An 18,008-nucleotide genomic window follows, 5' to 3' on the forward strand; every position below is an offset into this window, starting at 1 on the left:
TGTAATTTACTTTATTTATATTTTACCATTTTGCCCTTTTACCTTTTACTGTATAAAACTACATGTTATTCGTAACAGTATTTTTAATAAAAACTATTCTTCACGAATCAGCGTCTTCGTCTTCTTGACCGCTGCCAACCCGACGAACAGAGCAACGGCTCTTTTCAATCCAGAATTCTAACATGGTATCAAAGTGGATGATCCTCATCCTCTGAGTATTTTCGGCCGACAACCCTTCTTTTGGCGACCTATTTCCGGCGACTCGTTTCGTTCATTTCGGCAACCCATTTCGGTGACGGTCATCGACGACCTGATTTCATCTCTCCATTTAAGTTGATCTTCCGACACAGAGGTTAGATTTCATCTTCCTCCTAAAATATTTTTTTTCGACAGAAGTTAAGCTCCTGTGTTTTTTTTTTTTCTCGGCGAGATAGCGTCTCTGCTGTGAAGAATGGCTTTCGGTAGTGGTGCTCCGGTGCCGTTGCCGTTGCCGTGAGGGCTGATTTGCCCCTGTTTCGGTCGTGGTGCTCTGGCGCCGTTGTCGTGACCAAATTTGTCTCTACATTTGGCCGAGAGTTGATGCTCTCTCTAATTTTTTTTTCATTGCTTTCGGTAGTGGTGCTCTGGCGCCGTTGTCGTGACCTAATTTGTCTCTTGATTTGGCCGAGAGCTGGTGCTCTCTCTGATCTTTTTATTACCTTTGGATTTAGCCGTGAAGGTTAAGTTTCCTTCCTTTTTTTGTGGTTGGCCGAACGGTGTGCTGTGGTACATTTGTTGTTCAATTTTTCGTTTTTCTGTTGCATTCTGGGGGCTCCATGGAGACTTATTCATCGACGGGCGTTTCCGATTCTGGTCTTCGTACCAATTTGACTCGTTCCAATTTTGACGAACCTTCGCACCTATACTACCTTCACCATTCGGACAGCCCTGGGCATGTTCTTGTCTCACAGCTACTTACTGGTGAAAACTACACCAGTTGGAGCCGTGCAATGTCCCTCGCCTTATCCGTGAAGAATAAAGTGGGCTTTATCGATGGTTCTATACCTATACCTCAGAGTGTTGATCCTCCTTTTTTGAACTCCTGGACCCAGAATAACTATATTGTCATCTCCTGGATTTTAAATTCGGTTTCCAAGGAAATCTCAAGAAATCTCTACGAGTGTTATGTTTGCTGCTTCTGCCCGCAAAATTTGGCTCGCTCTTCGAGATCTTTATCAACAACGCAATGGTCCGCGCATTTTTCAACTTAAACGGGAATTGAAGAACTTGCGCCAAGACAAGGATTCCGTTAACATTTATTTCACGAAGTTGACGACCCTTTGGGGAGAACTGAATAATTACCGTCCTCATTGCTCTTGTGGAAAATATTGTGGTGGAGTTAAGGATCTTATTGATTACCACAACATGGAGTATGTCATGTCCTTCTTGATGGGCCTTGATGACTCTTTCTCCCATGTTCGTGGTCAGTTGTTCCTCATGGATCCGATGCCTCCTCTTAATCATATTTTTTCTCTGGTTGTCCAAGAGGAACAACAACGGAGGATCCCTCAAGCCTCGAGTTCGCATACCCCCACCGACACAATGGCATTCGCGTTTAAATCTGGGCAGACAGATGTTCATAAACCTGGCCCACATACCTCTCAAAAATTTCAACCAAATTACAACGCTCCCCGGAATCCGCATCCCAATGCTTCTCGGAATCAGAATTTCCATGCTCCCCGGAATCCGAACAAGGATAAGTATTATTGTACTCATTGCAAGACTGTTGGCCATACTATTGCTCGTTGCTTCAAGATCCATGGCCATCCGACTGGACCCGCATCCAAACCCACGCAACATTCTCATGCTGCTGCTCATCAGGTTTCCATTGCTACTGATGGCCCAGGTTCTAATTCTGTTGGGAGTCTTGTGCAGAATCGTGACTTTACACACCTGAGTAGCTCCGCACAAGTCACAATTGCTCCGGAATCTTCTACATCCCACTGTGTGGCAGGTATTTGTTTTTCTGTCTCCTTAAATCCTTTAATTTCTTCACCTCAATCATGGATTATCGACTCATGAGCTACTTGACATATTTGCTCTAACGCTCCTGTTTTTGTTTCTTTGCATGTTATCCCTCACACTACAGTTACTTTACCCAATAACACTCAACTTTTAGTCCATCTTGTTGGTGATATTCAATTGCATTTTCACCTTGTACTTAAAAACGTATTATTTGTTCCTCAATTCAAATTCAACTTGATCTCTATTAGTGCTTTAGTTACTGACTCTGGCCTTACAGTAAGTTTTCTTCCTGATTGTTTTGTTATCCAGGATCTATCCACCCAGAGGACGATTGGCAAGGGTGACGGAGTCCAAGATCTTTATGTCCTCAGTGCTCAAAGTTTGAATTATATTTCTCCTGTTTTTGTTAACACTGTTTCAGCCCATGTTTGGCATAATAGGCTAGGACACATTTCTTTCCAGCGACTTGATTTTTTGAAGGATCAGTTGAACTACGATGTAACTAAATTACAAAAATCAGATCCTTGTTATATTTGTCCTCTTACTAAACAACGTCGACTATCTTTTGAATCTCGCAATAACTTGTCTCAATTTCCTTTTGATCTTGTGCACTGTGATATTTGGGGACCCTATCAAACTGTTTCTCATACTGGCCATCGTTTTTTCTTAACTCTTGTTGATGATTGCACTCGATTTACCTGGATCTTTCTATTAAAAACTAAATCTGATGCTATCTCTGTGATACCGCATTTTTTTCATATGGTTTTTACTCAGTTTAATGCTAAAATCAAAGTTTTCCGATCTGATAATGTCCCCGAGTTATCTTTTGTTGAGTTTTTTCAAGATCAAGGAGTCTTACACCAGTTTTCCTATGTTGAACGACCTCAGCAAAACTCAGTTGTTGAAAGAAAACATCAGCACCTCTTGAATGTGGCTTGCTCACTGTTCTTCCAATCCCGCATTTCAGTCTCTTTTTGGACAGAATGCATTCTTACTGCGGTTTTCTTGATTAATAGAACTCTATCTCCTCTCTTGCGACACAACACACCTTTTCATTTGCTCTCAACACAGCTCCTGATTATCCTTCTCTTAGAATCTTTGGTTGTTTAGCTTTTGTTTTCACCTTAGCTGCTCATCGCACTAAGTTCCACCCTCGTGCTCGTGTTTGTGTGTTTCTTGGTTATCCCGCTGGTGTGAAAGGCTATAAATTCTATGATGTGGAGACCAAACATGTTTTTATTTCTAGAGATGCAACGTTCCATGAGGAAGTTTTCCCTTTTCATACCATCACCAGTTCAAATACAATTCCTGATCCCTTTCCCGATTTGGTTTTGCCCCACTCCTTTATACAAACTCCTTCTCTCCCAGACCTTGATTCTTCCTCCATTCATGATTCACCAGCTAGTTTGGATGCTCCTGTTGCTGATATTTCAACTAATACTCTTCCAGTGCTTGTTCCTTCTACATCTACAGGCACTTCTCTTCGCAAATCTACTAGGACGATCCATCCACCTCCTTACTTGCAGGATTATCACTACAATTTGCTTGTTGGTTCTTCTCCATCTGTTTTTCCCTCTACACCTTATCCAATCTCTAACTACATCTCTTATCATTCCCTTTCTGATTCGCACAGACAGTTTGCACTCAATGTCTCTTCTAAACTTGAACCTCAATACTATCACCAAGCTGTGAAGTGCCCTGAATGGAGGTTAGCTATGCGGGACGAATTGAACACTCTGGAAACCAATAACACCTGGACCGTCACTTCTCTACCTCCAGATAAACATTCCATTGGTTGCAAATGGGTCTATAAAATCAAGCTTAAATCTGATGGCTCTCTTGAGCGATATAAGGCTCATTTGGTAGCCAAAGGTTATACCCAACAGGAAGGTTTAGATTTTGTTGACACCTTTTCCCTGTGGCCAAATTGGTCACTGTGAAGGTTCTTCTTGCCCGTGCCGCCTCTCATAATTGGCATCTAGCCCAGCTTGATGTCAACAATGCTTTCTTAAACGGTGATCTTTTTTAAGAAATTTACATGGATCTCCCTCTTGGCTATCTTTGACATGGGGAGTCCTCTTCATCCCACAACCGACTCGTTTGCAAGCTTCACAAGTCCCTCTATGGTCCCAAACAAGCTTCGCGGCAATGGTATTCCAAATTTTCTCATGTTTTAATCAATTTTGGCTTTCTCCAATCGAAATCTGATTACTCTCTTTTCACCAAAGGTCATGGTTCCTCCTTTGTTGCACTATTGGTTTATGTGGATGATATCATCCTTACTGGCCCTTCATCTCATGCTATTGCTGAACTCAAACAATTTCTGCATACTCAGTTCAAGCTCAAGGACCTTGGTTGTCTTAAGCACTTCCTTGGTCTTGAAATTGCTCAGTCCAAAACCGGTATTGTGCTTTCTCAACGTCATTACACCTTACAATTACTTGAAGACTCAGGTTACCTAGCTTGTAAACCCACTAGTATTCCCATGGATCCCAAACTTCATTTAACTGCCACTAACGGTGACCTGCTTCCTGATATAACCCACTATCGGCGACTTGTTGGGAAACTTCTTTACCTCACCTTATCTCGTCCCGACATTACTTTTGTCGTTCACAAGCTCACTCAATTTGTGGCCCAACCCCGCCTTCCTCATCTCCAGGCAGTACATCACTTACTTCGTTATCTCAAGACCAGTCCTGGTCAAGGTTTGTTGTTTTCTTCTACTTCTTCCTTGCAGGTACGCGCCTACTCTGATGCTGATTGGGGATCATGCCTCGATTTTCGCCACTCTACTACAGGTTTTTGCATCTTCATTGGTGATTCTTTGGTCTCTTGGAAGGCCAAAGAGCAGACCACCGTCTCTCGCTCCTCCGCCAAAGCTGAATATCGCGCTCTCTCTTCTACTGCCAGTGAAATCATTTGGTTGCAGCAACTTCTTCAAGATTTTCAAGTCAAGGTTGCATCTCTGCATTGCTCTATTGCGACAATCAAGTTGCGATACATATTGCTTCAAATCCCACATTTCATGAGCGTACAAAACATATTGAGATCGATTGTCATTTTGTTCGTGAACGTGTTACTTCGGGCATCTTCAAGTTATTTCCTATTCGTTCTCAGTACCAGTTAGCCGACATGTTCACTAAACCTCTTCCTTCTACCCACCTTTTTTCTTTGTTGTCTAAGATGGCTATCAAGGATATTTACAAGCCACCTTGAGGGAGAGTATTAGAATGTAATTTACTTTATTCATTAGTTATTTTTTATATTTTACCATTTTGCCCTTTTACCTTTTACTGTATAAAATTACCTGTTATTAGTAATAGTATTTTTAATAAAAACTATTCTTCATGAATCAGCGTCTTCGTCTTCTCGACCGCTGCCAACCTGACGAACAGAGCACCGGCTCTTTTCAATCCAGAATTCTAACACTTCCAAATTCTTTGTGGATGTTGTTTCGTGGTCCTGATATCCTCACCCACCATGAATTAGCTATACATGATCATATAGGTGGTTTCCGGCAATCGCAACATTACTTTCTTAAAGTAATCTTCACTATATCTGAAATATAAATGCGAGAAACTTCACGTAAAATATTTTCTAGGTTAATCGAAATCAAAAGAAGTTGGTTTTGAATTGTTTTGCATATGCAGTTGGGCTCTATTACAGGTCGAGATCCAAATGTTAATGGGTCTGAAATCAATGTCATTACCCATTTAGGTACCCAAACCAGGTTTACGAGATCCCATCTTCCTTCTAGCAACGGCCCTAGGTAGGGGTATAAATTTTATCTGATTATCTGATTCTTCGTTTGCCGTTTAACAAATGACATGGATATGAAACAAATGACATGGATATGAAACAAAAAATCTTACCCCTTGCTGTTATGGGCATTTTTTGTTTCCCATTGTTGCTGCAATTCTTCTCTATCCTGAACATTTACAAAGGCAGTGGTACAAGAAATTCCAAATGTGAAGCAAAGAAACCATCATTCTAGGTACAACTCTGTCACTCGAAAGTCTTCCCATAGTTTTCTACTTCTGCCTTTTCTTGACCCTTTCTTTTCTTGAGATGGTCAATGTTACACTCAAATTTCGTCTTGCCTTCATTAGTACGACCATCGATCAGTTTTAGTTCGCACTTTTTCAATTAAAGTGTCTCGATTTCTAGTCCTGTTCAGACGATTCTCACAAATTGTCAACTTCTGTGGCTACATAGCGGTTTCTTTCGAGCTGGTTAGCAGTTTTGTTATTGCGAATCTTGGTTGGACTTGTAATTCTGAGCATCTAAACTGCTATTTTGAAAAGAGTAATGGTGAAATTGAAAAGCTTCGATGAAAAGCTTCGATGAATTGATTAATCAATTCGCGCATCAACAACAGTTCGGATTCTTGACTTTGGGCGACGAGAATATACGAATCAAGACTCGAGAGGCTTTTGATTGCTGCGTGGGTCTTGGGTTAACTGTGACAAGTTTGATCTTTTAACAAAAGGGTACTGTTTCTGTTTCGTTCACACCACCCCGACTGCCCTGTCGTCCAATTCCAAGCTATGACTTTTTGAGATAATGAGGCTAATCACATGTGAACTTGTCATCGTCCCCGTGAGTTACGTCGGCAGCGGTTTCTCAAGTCGTCTCTCTTTCATCAGGTTTCCAGTTTCGTTTTTCTGTTAGGCCGTTAATGGCCGTGGGTCTTCCGCTCGTCCTTACCATGACTCGATTATGCATTTGCCTGTAGAGTTTACAAGCTTCTGTTCCATTCAGCTGCCATTAATCAAACTTGGGGGAAGATCATCGCACATTTGTAATGTAACACTCGCTGCTTGATAGATAGGAACGATTCGATTTCCATTTTTGTAGTGCCCAAGTGATTTATAGCAAAATCAGTTTTTGTTACGTTCTCATCTCAAAAGCTCGAGTATCAGTATGAATTGATATCTATTATGCTATTTCACCTTATCTGAGCCCGTCTTACTTGTGTTTCACGTTTATGAATAAAGTGGCGAGGTCAGAGCATCCTACTAGAAATCTTGCAGAAACAGCCATATGGGACAGTTAAAGTAACCAAAGTTCAATGCGACATGTTTCGATTTACCAAAACATAAGTCATGAAAGTCAAAGAACATTGATCACAAAAGGTGTTCCTATAGGACTTGTGAAACGCCCAATTCTTCTAGCGTGGTCAATGCATATCGATCCCTACAAAAATACATCTTCAAGGGCAGGAAAAGCGTTAAACTGTACTGCCTTAACAAGTTACAGTTGTTTACTGTCTACAGAGTCTCCATGCATCAAGAAACAAGATTATCCCAACATATGTTACCCTGCTTAAGTATGATTATCCATTTAAAGCACCGTCCTTGATTTCTATCAAACGAAGACAGATGTCCCATGCCACGACAATGACAGAATTGTGATTTTGTGTTGAAAAAACCTAATTGTAGAAGAAGAAAGAAGTAGAGAACATCTTCCGTTCAATTTAGGAGATAAGATTTGTTGATAAGATCACCGACGATAGTATTTGTCCTTTCTATAAAGATGGATGTGGTTCAATTTAATTTCTCGTCACCCATTATCAGCTTAAACATAAAAAATCACTAAAACGCTCATCTACATGAGCTTGGAATCTTGATACGACTTGCTTGAATTGATCTTAGAAGCGACGAGTTGGCCTTCGGGTGCATTTGTTCATTCGTTTCCGATTGGGACTCCTCGTCAGCGTCAGCATTAGATTTCGAATTGGAACTAGTGCTAGTAAACCGATTGTGATCGTGCTCGTCCCAATCGCTTCATTGAACCTCCTCCCTCTCTTTTGTCTACTCCTCTTTGTCATCATCGTCATTGTTTACTTTTCTTCACCAATGAACGGGGCTAGAACAAATACTCGTCGTTGGCGATGCCGACGATTCAAGTTTTTCATAAATGGGTGAGACGACGACGGCAAGGAGGCTGGCATTTGACAACCATGTAGGAGCATGGCAATGGGAAAGAACAGATAGGGAAAAGGGGATTCAGTTTTAGGAAGGGAAGAAAAAAAATTGGATTTTTTTCTTCCATAAATGTCTTACACTAAAACCCGACCGGATGCCCACCGTTTCTGTTTATCCGCTAAAAGCTTTGTGTGGATGATGATGATCGTTGATGACGTTGATGATTCTGAAGAGATCGGAAGCTTTTCTATAAATTCCAGAATCGGTTCCCGGTACTGGTTAGGCCGTTAGTGGTGGATTCTTTCTCATTAAAACGAGGGCGGCTTCTTTTTTTGTCAAGATTCATGAAACTTGGTTGCGAATTGTTATTATCCCACAGAGTCGCTATAGAAAGCATCGTGCTGCCTGTGTTTACTGATAAGAATGGACAATTTCCAGCGCAGTTCACATGAATGTACAAGGACAAGTCGAAGACTCAACGCCTTCTTTAATTACAACTTTTATGGTCAAACTGATCTTCATCATCGCCCATTCTGAGAAACAAAACATGCTCTGTGCTCAGAAGATGAAGTGCTGGATCGTCCCTATATTGCAAATAGAATTAACTCTCTCTAATGAGTCTTCTGTATTTGTCGCCAGATCAGTGTAAAAGCCGAAAAGGCCACCCTCCCAATTACATCGAAAAAGAGGAGAGATCTTGTCAAGTGGGTGTCAGCAGCAGGGATTAGCCACACCGGTGCGTCTCTCATTTCGTCTTCAAGTGATGACTTACACCACCATCGCTCCACAGTACTCCTGATGGTCCGCTTTCGCCTTCAACAGGAGAGGAGGCTCCCAAGGCCTTTAAACTTAAAAGAGTTACAGCAGCACCAAAGTCAGTCAGAGCTGTTGATGAATGAGCTACATGGACGTAGACTACATCGCCTTTATCAAACTGAGCAGTTCCAAGAAAATGGCAGAAAGGGATGTTGATGAAAAGAGATAAGAGATTATGAGCGGATCCTACAGCAGGCTCACTCCAATTTTTGTCGACAATAGACAGAATTTTTTTGTTTTAAAACACGAGTTGTCGGTGGCACTGGAGCCTCAATACAACCGAAGCCTTCTTTTAAGTTTGATGGTGGAATCGGAATTTTTCATGTAAAAGGGGAAGTTAATTGCTGATGATAATTCTTAAACTTTTCGTCTTACAGCAAGTTCATTTCTTCTGCCGGGCTACCCTGAATATCCAGTGTATCCACTTCCGGGTTCGGGTTCGTTGCCGATTTGAAGCAAGCAAAGCTCCTACAAGTTCACGCAATCCGGTTAATCTGCTACAGTTTCAATCGTAGCTCAGTAAGAAGAACGTCGCTTCACATTTATTTTTTTAGGTTGGGTAGACTATGGTAATGGTACCCACAATTCCTTCAGACGTCGACTGATGAGAAAGAAAAACGAAGGAAGAAGACTTGATACAAGCACCGTATTGAACCGTTGATCCTGATGAATTATCAAGCTTAAATTGGATTGTCAGAGCCGAGGAAAACAACACCAATCAAATCCCGAACTTGGATTGCGACAGATCTTCATCTGGGAAACAAATGAAGAACTCCTCTATGCATCAAGCAAGGTAGTTTGCAGAAAGTAAACTAATGCTCGAATAAACCAACCGTATAAGAATTAAACTAAAAAAACTCAGCAGCACCTTCTTTGTGATTATCATTGTCTTTTTACTCTCTCATGCAAAAGAAATGGTTTTCCTCAATAATCGCAAGCAAAAAGGCCGTGCAATTTTTTTTTTCTGCTTCTGAGCTTATCGTTAGCACGACACTGATAGTATTTATCTTCGGCAAGCTCGAGGTTTACAGTTCTTAACAACTGGATTAATGGGTAATAAATAATAATAATTTTAAAAAAAAAAGTTGACAGTTCCTAAACCCTTATAATAATACTCGTTTGTTCACGAAAGACTGAATAATAGAATAAAATTAACACACCGGTCTTTATTTTTATTATTTTTTATCTCTTTGTTTTCTTCAACCTGAATTTTTTATCCAGGCCGAATAGTTTTTAAGTGCAAAAGACAGAATCAGAGGATGGTTGCGACGACAATTCCAGTACGGTTATCCAGATGTGCCGACGGCCATTGTCGGAACCAAGTCCACTGAATCGGATACATGCATCCTTTTTGTCTCAAGACCCTTCGAACCCGATATCCCATTTTCCTCGTTCAACTTCGTCAGCTAGGAAAATCACAGTTGAATCCCAAGAATTTGTGGGAGATTGGTACGCATGCATGAGATCAAATTTTCTATTTAAGGATAATAAGTTACCAGGGAGGATTCATGGATCAAAATCGAATTCTACAGAGGCCTATATGAGTTAAATGGCATCAGCCGATCGGGGAGTTGGTACAGTTTCCGTATTATGACCGATTTATCGCTTACGACAACCCAGAAACGAAGGCTGACAGACTGTGTAGCATTGAAGTTTCCAGTTTCTCTAATTTCTTACCTTTTGATCGGATTGAGGGGTGAAGGAGACAGCATACTGTTGCTATTCAGTTTTTGACATGGAGAAGCAGTTAAATTAAATACTCGAAAGGCGAATAGCGATGAAATCTCGACGGAAGGAAATTAGGAAAAGGACTACGGTTCTTCCGTTATTTGGCGTCAGTGTCATTTAAGGAAAGTAATATCTTTTCCGATTATTTACCCATTGGATAGCTGGACGGAGTCTCTCCACGGTGTCTTCTATAAAAAGCCTGCTGAACAGACTTCCCTCCCCGCACTTCTCCAAAATACGCAGAGAATCTCGTTTGTTTCTTTCATTTTTTCTTTTCCACTGAAAAAGGGGTCGCGGTGAATTTTAATTCAAAGATTTTCGTCATAAACGCGGTGTTCTTGGTGAATTTGATTGAAGGAGCTTATCAGAGGTAGGAGTCGAGTAGTTTGTACTCATGTTTTCGCCAATGAAACTGCTCCATCAAGCATTACTTTGGTAGCTTTAGTTTTCCTTGCACTTGTTCAAGCAGTTCAAATATTCGGGCGTTGGTATTTCAAAGCTCAATCTTGTATTTATGTGCGAAACCAGTCGTTTTCATAATTCCTGTGGTCTTTGGTTTTAAATTATTTTATTTTATTTTTGCTGAAGCTTTCGATTTCCCTTGTTTACCACCTTTCAGCCATTGAGCTTCTTTTATATGGACAAGAGGGTACTGGAGCTGTCTTTTCTTTTTGGTTCAGTTAGATTCGTCGGAAGTGTTGGCTGTATCACATTTGCTTGCAATAATCTTTTCCCTTGGTCAGATATAAAGAAGAAAACTTCCAATGGTTTATTAGTTTTCACTTTGTTAATTACGTGTCTACTATAACGATTGAATTTTTTCCTGGACGGTAGTTTACAACGACGTAAAGATTTTTCAAAGTTGTTCAGATTCTGTTTTCTATTTAAGTTTCTTTATGAAATATCGATGTTCTAGAAGTACTCACAAATCGCCCGTTATTACCAAGTCTCTCCTGTTTTGGCTGGCGGAGTTGAAATATTACTGGTTTAGAATCTGTCCGGAGCCGTGCTCATCCGCTATTACCAATCTGTTTCCGATTTCTCACTGTTGGTACTGCATGTAATTTCTCTTGAATTTAAGAACGCATCGTATGTCGCAAGTTTATTATACGGTTTCTTTTCACCATTTGTTCTTTTTCAACACACTGGTCTGATTTCTTATCTTGTTGTTCGTCTTTGGCAGATAAACCAGGAATAACCTGTTGCACACTCATTCGAGGTATTCGTAATTCATCGTTTATCTTGCGTTAGCTTCCTGGTTATTGAGAGCTTAATGTCACTCGCTTATCTATTTGTTTCAGCTGCCTGAGAGTTTCGTTTTCTGTTTCTCCCATCTTCCTTATTTTCTTTTAAGAAAAGCTATTTAGACAGATGCTCTTTGTTTCTTTTCAGAAAGTGATGCAACTTTTCTTGATTTTAAATTTCTTTCTGTTCTCTTCTCTTCTCTTCTCTGTGGAGGAAAGAGGATGGCCTGCAATACAAATTTACAGGAACTTTTTTAAGATACTAAGATCATTTCACCTTTTCTTTATTTTTGCTGTCTGATTCTTTCTGCTTGGAAGAACATACTCTGTTTACAATATCTTAAAGATTTAATCCTAAGTAAATGGGTTTTCTCACAGCGTTATTGATTTTTTGTTTTTTACCCATGGGCAAGACCCTGTGCATTAGATAGAAGGAAAGCTGCGTATGTTGAGTTTTCTTGTTTTCTCCTATTTTGGATTACTAAGATTGTATTTCTCTGTTTCAAATCTGATCATGTGTCTGAAATATATTTTTACTTCTCCCTTTTCTATCAGGAACTGTACAGCGATATTGTGAAGGGACTAACAAAGCGATAAGGAGTTCACAGCACATGGAGAAATTTGATCAAGACAGCTTTATAGAGGAATTTGAGGTGATGACAAAGGATGCCAGGAGAGTACAACAGGAGACTCTTCAGAGAATTCTTCGAGAAAATGGGAATGCAGAGTACTTGCAGCAGTTTGGCCTTGGAGGGAGAACTGATCCAGAGAGCTTTAAGGCATGTGTGCCTTTGTGTACCCACACTGAATTGGAACCGTACATCCAGAGGATTGTTGATGGAGATATTTCATCTATTCTCACTGGAAAATGCATAACAACCTTATCATTAAGGTTTCAATTTTTCCTTCTTTCTTTCCCCTTTCCCCTTGCAGGTAAGTACACTACCTCTAATTTCTTCTTTTTTGTTTGATCCAGCTCTGGTACTACGGAGGGAAAACCCAAGTTTGTCCCATTCAATGAGGAATTAGTTCATTCCACCTTGCAGATATACAAAACATCATTTGCATTCAGAAACAGGTCAAACTTACAAAACTTAATAATTATTTCCCTTCTACCTACTAATTGCCTTCGGACAACAAAAATTATCTTATGATGTAAGTTCTGAGTCTAAATAAACATCCTCATCATTAGCATAAAGAGTGGCCTTTGAACCCAAAATTCTCCTGTCTTACTTTTTAGAAATTATTTGGCAGAGAATATCCTATCCACCATGGAAAATCCCTGCAATTTATATATAGCGGCAAGCAGTCCAAAACCAAAGGAGGTCTGCTATCTTCTACTGCTACGACGAACCTATTCCGTTCTGAACACTTCAAACAGACCTTGAAATCTATCATGTCACAGCCTTGCAGCCCTGATGAGGTCATCTTTGGGTCTGACTTCCATCAATCATTGTACTGCCATCTGTTATGTGGTCTGATCTACTCTGATGAAGTCCAATATATCTTCTCCACTTTTGCCCATAGCATTCTTCATGCATTTCGAACTCTTGAGCAAGTTTGGGAAGAGCTATGTGCTGATATCAGAGAAGGAGTTCTCTCCAGCAGAATTACTGTTCCATCCATCAGGGAAGCTGTTACAAAGCTCCTGAGGCCTAACCCAGAGCTGGCAGATTCCATATATAAGAAGTGTACTGGTTTGAATAACTGGTATGGAGTGATTCCAGAACTTTGGCCCAATGCCAAGTATGTTTATGGGATCATGACTGGGTCTATGCTTCCTTATTTGAAGAAATTGAGACACTATGCTGGTAACTTGCCTTTGTTAAGTGCTGATTATGGGTCATCTGAGGGATGGATTGGGGCAAATGTAAACCCTCAATTGCCTCCTGAGCTTGCAACATTTGCTGTTCTTCCAGATATTGGATACTTTGAATTTATTCCACTTGAAGAGAAACCTGAGCAGGATTTGGAGAGTACTGCATCTACAATACAATATAAAGAATCTCAACCAATTGGTTTGACAGAGGTGAAGGTCGGGGAAGAATATGAAATTATCTTCACCAATTTTGCTGGTATGTGTCTTTGCTCTGATGTCTTCAGAAGAGCATTAAGAGTTTTTAGTTGTTGTGCTTACTTATGTCTAATATTTAATTGTGTCAATAAACACAATCTTAGCTTTCATATGTCCGACAACATCTGTTGTCAAAATAAATGTTCTAGTAGTGTTTTTTTTCTCTTTTTGACTTGTGCAAAAGAAATTTGCCATTCCGTAGGTTAAGCAAAACAAACATGCAGTTGCCTCCTGTCTTGTGTATTCATATGCTTTCCTCTTCCCACTTTACTTAAAATTGAAGCTTCCTCTTTGAGATTCTCTTTTAATTGAACAAGACCATAAATCTGCAATAAGCTCCATATTAGTATCTTCAGCCTTCTCTCTCTGATTTGCCTTTTTGAACAAACACAAGAGTCACAACTACTTGCTATTTAACATCAAAACTTTTGTTGTATCTTTCACTTGTAGTTTCAGGATGAGAAGTCATCCTTAATCTTATATTTATCTTGTTTGCCGTTTTCATGGTGTGAAGCACATTAGATTTTCTCTTTCTTTGCCTCATTTGTTTAATCTATAGACTAGCTGTCTATAAAAGCTGTCAATCCCTTTGGAATGGAGTATATGTCAACGAGAAAGTTAAAGAAAAGAACTCAGCAATAAAAATCTTAATATAAAAAAAGGAGCAGGTTCTTGTTCTTGCTATTTTTTAAGTGGAGTCGAGTAAAATATTCTTGATTGTCTTCTGGGGCATAATGTTTCTTTCATTCAGTAGCATAAATAGTCCTGTCAAGCAAAACCAGAACATCTCTTGATGGAACTTCTTAATCTTGATGAATTTGGAATCCTTATTATTTAAGTTTTTGTGAGGGAAATCTTTGGTTATCTTTTCCCAATTAATGGGTTTCACTTTGACTTCATCTATTGTCACTCAGAAATCTCAATTACCCAGCAAACGTTATAACCTGGAGTCGCATCTTATTACTGCTCGACTTGCATAATCCTTTAGTCGATGGAAGAAAGACTAGATGTTTAGTTGATCAGTGAATTATGTCAGGTATTCACATAGGGAACCATGTTGAGTAACATTTAATTATGGATAGGTGAAAAGCTCCACTAAGACCACTATCACTAGTCTTACTCTTAAGTTGTGCTGTTTTGTTTTACTGCCTGTTTCATTATTTTATGCAACTTTGTGAGAAAAAGTTGGAGAGTGGCCACATACAACAGTGACCGATTTGAAGCTTTGAATGTGCTCGTAGTTGATCATATGAGGTTCTTTTATAAAGATGAATGGGTAGTGGTTCATTTGCTTTGTTTATTACTAGGAATGGCTCGTGGGTAGTGCTATATTAACAAAGCTCTTCTCGACCAATTGTTAAACCCCTGCGTGACTCTGCTTTTCACTTGTGATTGTGAACCTGATTAAACCCTGAATTCAATCTCCTCGGAAGGCTTTTATTAAGATATTATTTTCATGAAAGATGAGTCAGATTTATCTAGAACTGTGCAGATAGAAAAGTAGTCTTTGTTCAAAGAGACAAGATATTCTTGAACTTGATAAAGGTAGCTGGTGTTTCGAGTTTCAGGTTTCTACAGGTATAGACTGGGAGACGTGGTGAAAGTGATGGGCTTTCACAACTCAACACCGGAACTTCAATTCGTCTGCCGGAGAAATCTTCTACTGACAGTGAACATTGACAAGAACACCGAGAAGGACTTGCAACTGGCAGTGGAAGCTGCAAGCAATCTGTTGGCGAAAGAGAAGCTGGAGGTGATGGACTTCACAAGTCAAGTGGACCTATCTACAGACCCGGGACACTACGTGATATACTGGGAACTCAACGCGGAAGCCACTGAGGAAGTGCTGAAGAGCTGCTGCGACTGCTTGGACAGGTCATTTGTGGATGCAGGCTACGTGGGTTCACGAAAGGTGAACGCCATTGGAGCACTGGAGCTCCGGGTTGTCGAGAGAGGAACGTTCCAGAAGATTCTAGATCATTTCCTGGGCCTGGGAGCGGCCGTCAGCCAGTTCAAGACCCCACGCTGTGTCGGTGTTTCCAACAGTGTGGTTCTTCAGATACTGCGCAGCAACGTTGTTAAAAACTGCTTTAGCACTCCCTTCAGTTGATCCGTAAAGCAGTATTTTATTTATTCAGAAAAAAATTTGAAGATTAAGGTGGATGATCTTTTCAGACTCTGACTTGGGTCGTCTCAACCGGTGAGACAGCTAACTTTCAACTGCAATGTGATCTAATTATTGGGGACGGTGGAGAGGAAAAACTCAACTGCCAATGGGATATTTCAATCCTCCAATCTAAACCTGTCTTGTAGCAGGTTTCTGGCCTAATCTCTGTAATTCTCCTCTAAGGCACCTAATGTTCTTTGAAAATATTGAATTATAAGTAATTTTTTTTATAGTCTATACTTATATTTTTCAAGGATTGAATTTTTTATAGCCTCTTCCTCCTTAGACTTACTTTAAGAGGAGGGAGGAGACCCTTCCCTGTTGCCTTCCTTCTCAATCTGTCATCATCTGTTCTAGAGATGACTGAGACCTTTAAAAACTGTCTTTACCCAATAAGGTGGAAGTGGCAAGACAGTCTCCCTCTTTTTAAGCAAGTCACCCCGTAGACTACTAAAAAATAACGGTCGTATTCTTAAAACCTCATTAAAGGTATTTAAATCCCAATCAACAGGCACAAAATCTACGAAAAGCCAAACCCAGTTTTGGTACTGAATCAAAAGCGATTACCCGAGTAGGTGGGTTTCAGATAATAGACCAAACAAATCACGTTCTTTCTTTAATAATTTAAACAACGCAAAGGCATGTGCACACTCCGTCTCTCTCTCTGGGCCCTCTTTAAACCAGACAGATACAAACAGATTCCTAACCATTAATTAGATAATCCAAACATATTTAAGAGCTGAAAATGGAAGCCAACTGAGGTTGCTTTTATAATCCATGGAGAAAAGCCTACCGACTGCAAAGAGGAAGAGAAAAACAAGAACAAACAGAGCTGGGTAAAATAGAAGAATAACTTAGCTTTCGGGATAGATCTGCTGTGATAAATAACGATGTCGATGCTAATCAATACACGTGAATGTAAACTAATAATCTCGTCTCTCAGGCTACTCGAATAGTTTACTTCTTTGCTGAAACATTGAGATTCCCTGAGAGATTATGTCTCCAAATAATGCAGTCTATGCGGTAGATCTGCATGGTTAAGATTTCATTTCATACTAAGTTTTAGCTCTCTCTTAAAAAGAGGTTGAAATGGCTCTATAAAAGTATAATTTCATATTACATCTGAAACGGCTGGGTTGAGCCATTTGTCTCCAATAGGTTGAACTGACGTCGGTTCTTCGAAACTGATTCTAGTTATGTAAACGACAGACAATGTTCCGGAGGACTTTCAGTTGCGGGCTCCAGACAAGGAGGGTGACGTTCTCCGGTAGAGCTGGCCGGTAGAGCCATAGACTCTGCATAATTTAATTAAGAATGGGGTGATCTCATTGATGATTCCTTACTTAAAACTATATGCATCTTACATGTATCATCAAGTAAAAAGATTGAAGAAGGAAGATTTGTGCAATCTGTGGCAGATCTAGATAGAGAATTCTGCCAAGAGACAGGTCCCAGAATAATGAACAAAAATGAATTTGGCCCAGATCAAGCAGAGTCGGTAGCAGAGCACTAAAGGAAGAAAGAAACAGAAAAGGAGTCCCTCAGTTACTGTGGCTCATTCACAATTCATAAAACCAGTAAATACGCATCTAATAGATGAAAGGGTCCCACGCCCAAAACTTAGCTGTATTTTCCCTTAGTGAGTGCTAAAGTTTTTCGAACGGTGGCACCTGTCAGTTTCTCTTCAATGGATCAAATTCAAATGGGGAATTCTCAGAATCTCCATTGGTGAAAATCCTGTCATGGGTTCCTCCCAAAACCTGAAGGAAGAAGAGAAAGAAGATGAGGCACGGGTTTTAGTCTGGGATTGCGGGAGTCCTCTGTATGACTCGTTCGAGTTGGTATCTGTTTCTCACATCCTCGACCGGAACTCGATGATCTTGCCGTTTTCCCGGGGATCGCGAAGCTCAACCGGCCAGATTTCGGAAAGCTCCGAGGAAGTCTCTGTGACCTGCCGGATGGGATCGGCCACGAAGGTGAGAGGATTGTTTAAGGTGGCTTTGTTGAATGGGTTCGTTAAGGCCAACAAGAGAAAATTGAAGGTAAGC

General features: G+C 40.2%; 1 protein-coding gene across 1 annotated transcript; it reads left to right on the top strand.

Moving 5' to 3' along the window:
- Nucleotides 1–10,773: 10,773 nt before the first annotated feature.
- On the top strand, nucleotides 10,774–16,061 carry LOC137956412 (jasmonoyl--L-amino acid synthetase JAR4-like). The gene is made up of 6 exons (XM_068803901.1): nucleotides 10,774–10,845; nucleotides 11,659–11,694; nucleotides 12,275–12,611; nucleotides 12,696–12,797; nucleotides 12,974–13,794; nucleotides 15,362–16,061. Exons 3-6 carry the CDS (start codon nucleotides 12,331–12,333, stop codon nucleotides 15,901–15,903), a joined length of 1,746 nt encoding a protein of 581 aa, XP_068660002.1. The 5' UTR covers nucleotides 10,774–10,845; nucleotides 11,659–11,694; nucleotides 12,275–12,330; the 3' UTR covers nucleotides 15,904–16,061.
- Nucleotides 16,062–18,008: the final 1,947 nt, after the last annotated feature.

This window comes from Aristolochia californica, unplaced genomic scaffold (genome assembly GCF_029961685.1).
Source record: "Aristolochia californica isolate CCGP_79_NKW_82.1479 unplaced genomic scaffold, dmAriCali1.0.hap1 SCAF_1, whole genome shotgun sequence".
In the NCBI taxonomy this organism is placed as follows: domain Eukaryota; kingdom Viridiplantae; phylum Streptophyta; class Magnoliopsida; order Piperales; family Aristolochiaceae; genus Aristolochia; species Aristolochia californica.

What these genes read in the sequence shown, in the direction of transcription:
- LOC137956412 (XM_068803901.1), top strand. Translation starts at nt 12,331, where the DNA reads ATGGAGAAATTTGATCAAGACAGCTTTATAGAGGAATTTGAGGTGATG. An exon ending in ATAACAACCTTATCATTAAG is followed by an intron (nt 12,612 to 12,695) that starts GTTTCAATTTTT and finishes TGTTTGATCCAG; the next exon opens with CTCTGGTACTACGGAGGGAA. An exon ending in TATCTTCACCAATTTTGCTG is followed by an intron (nt 13,795 to 15,361) that starts GTATGTGTCTTT and finishes TTCGAGTTTCAG; the next exon opens with GTTTCTACAGGTATAGACTG.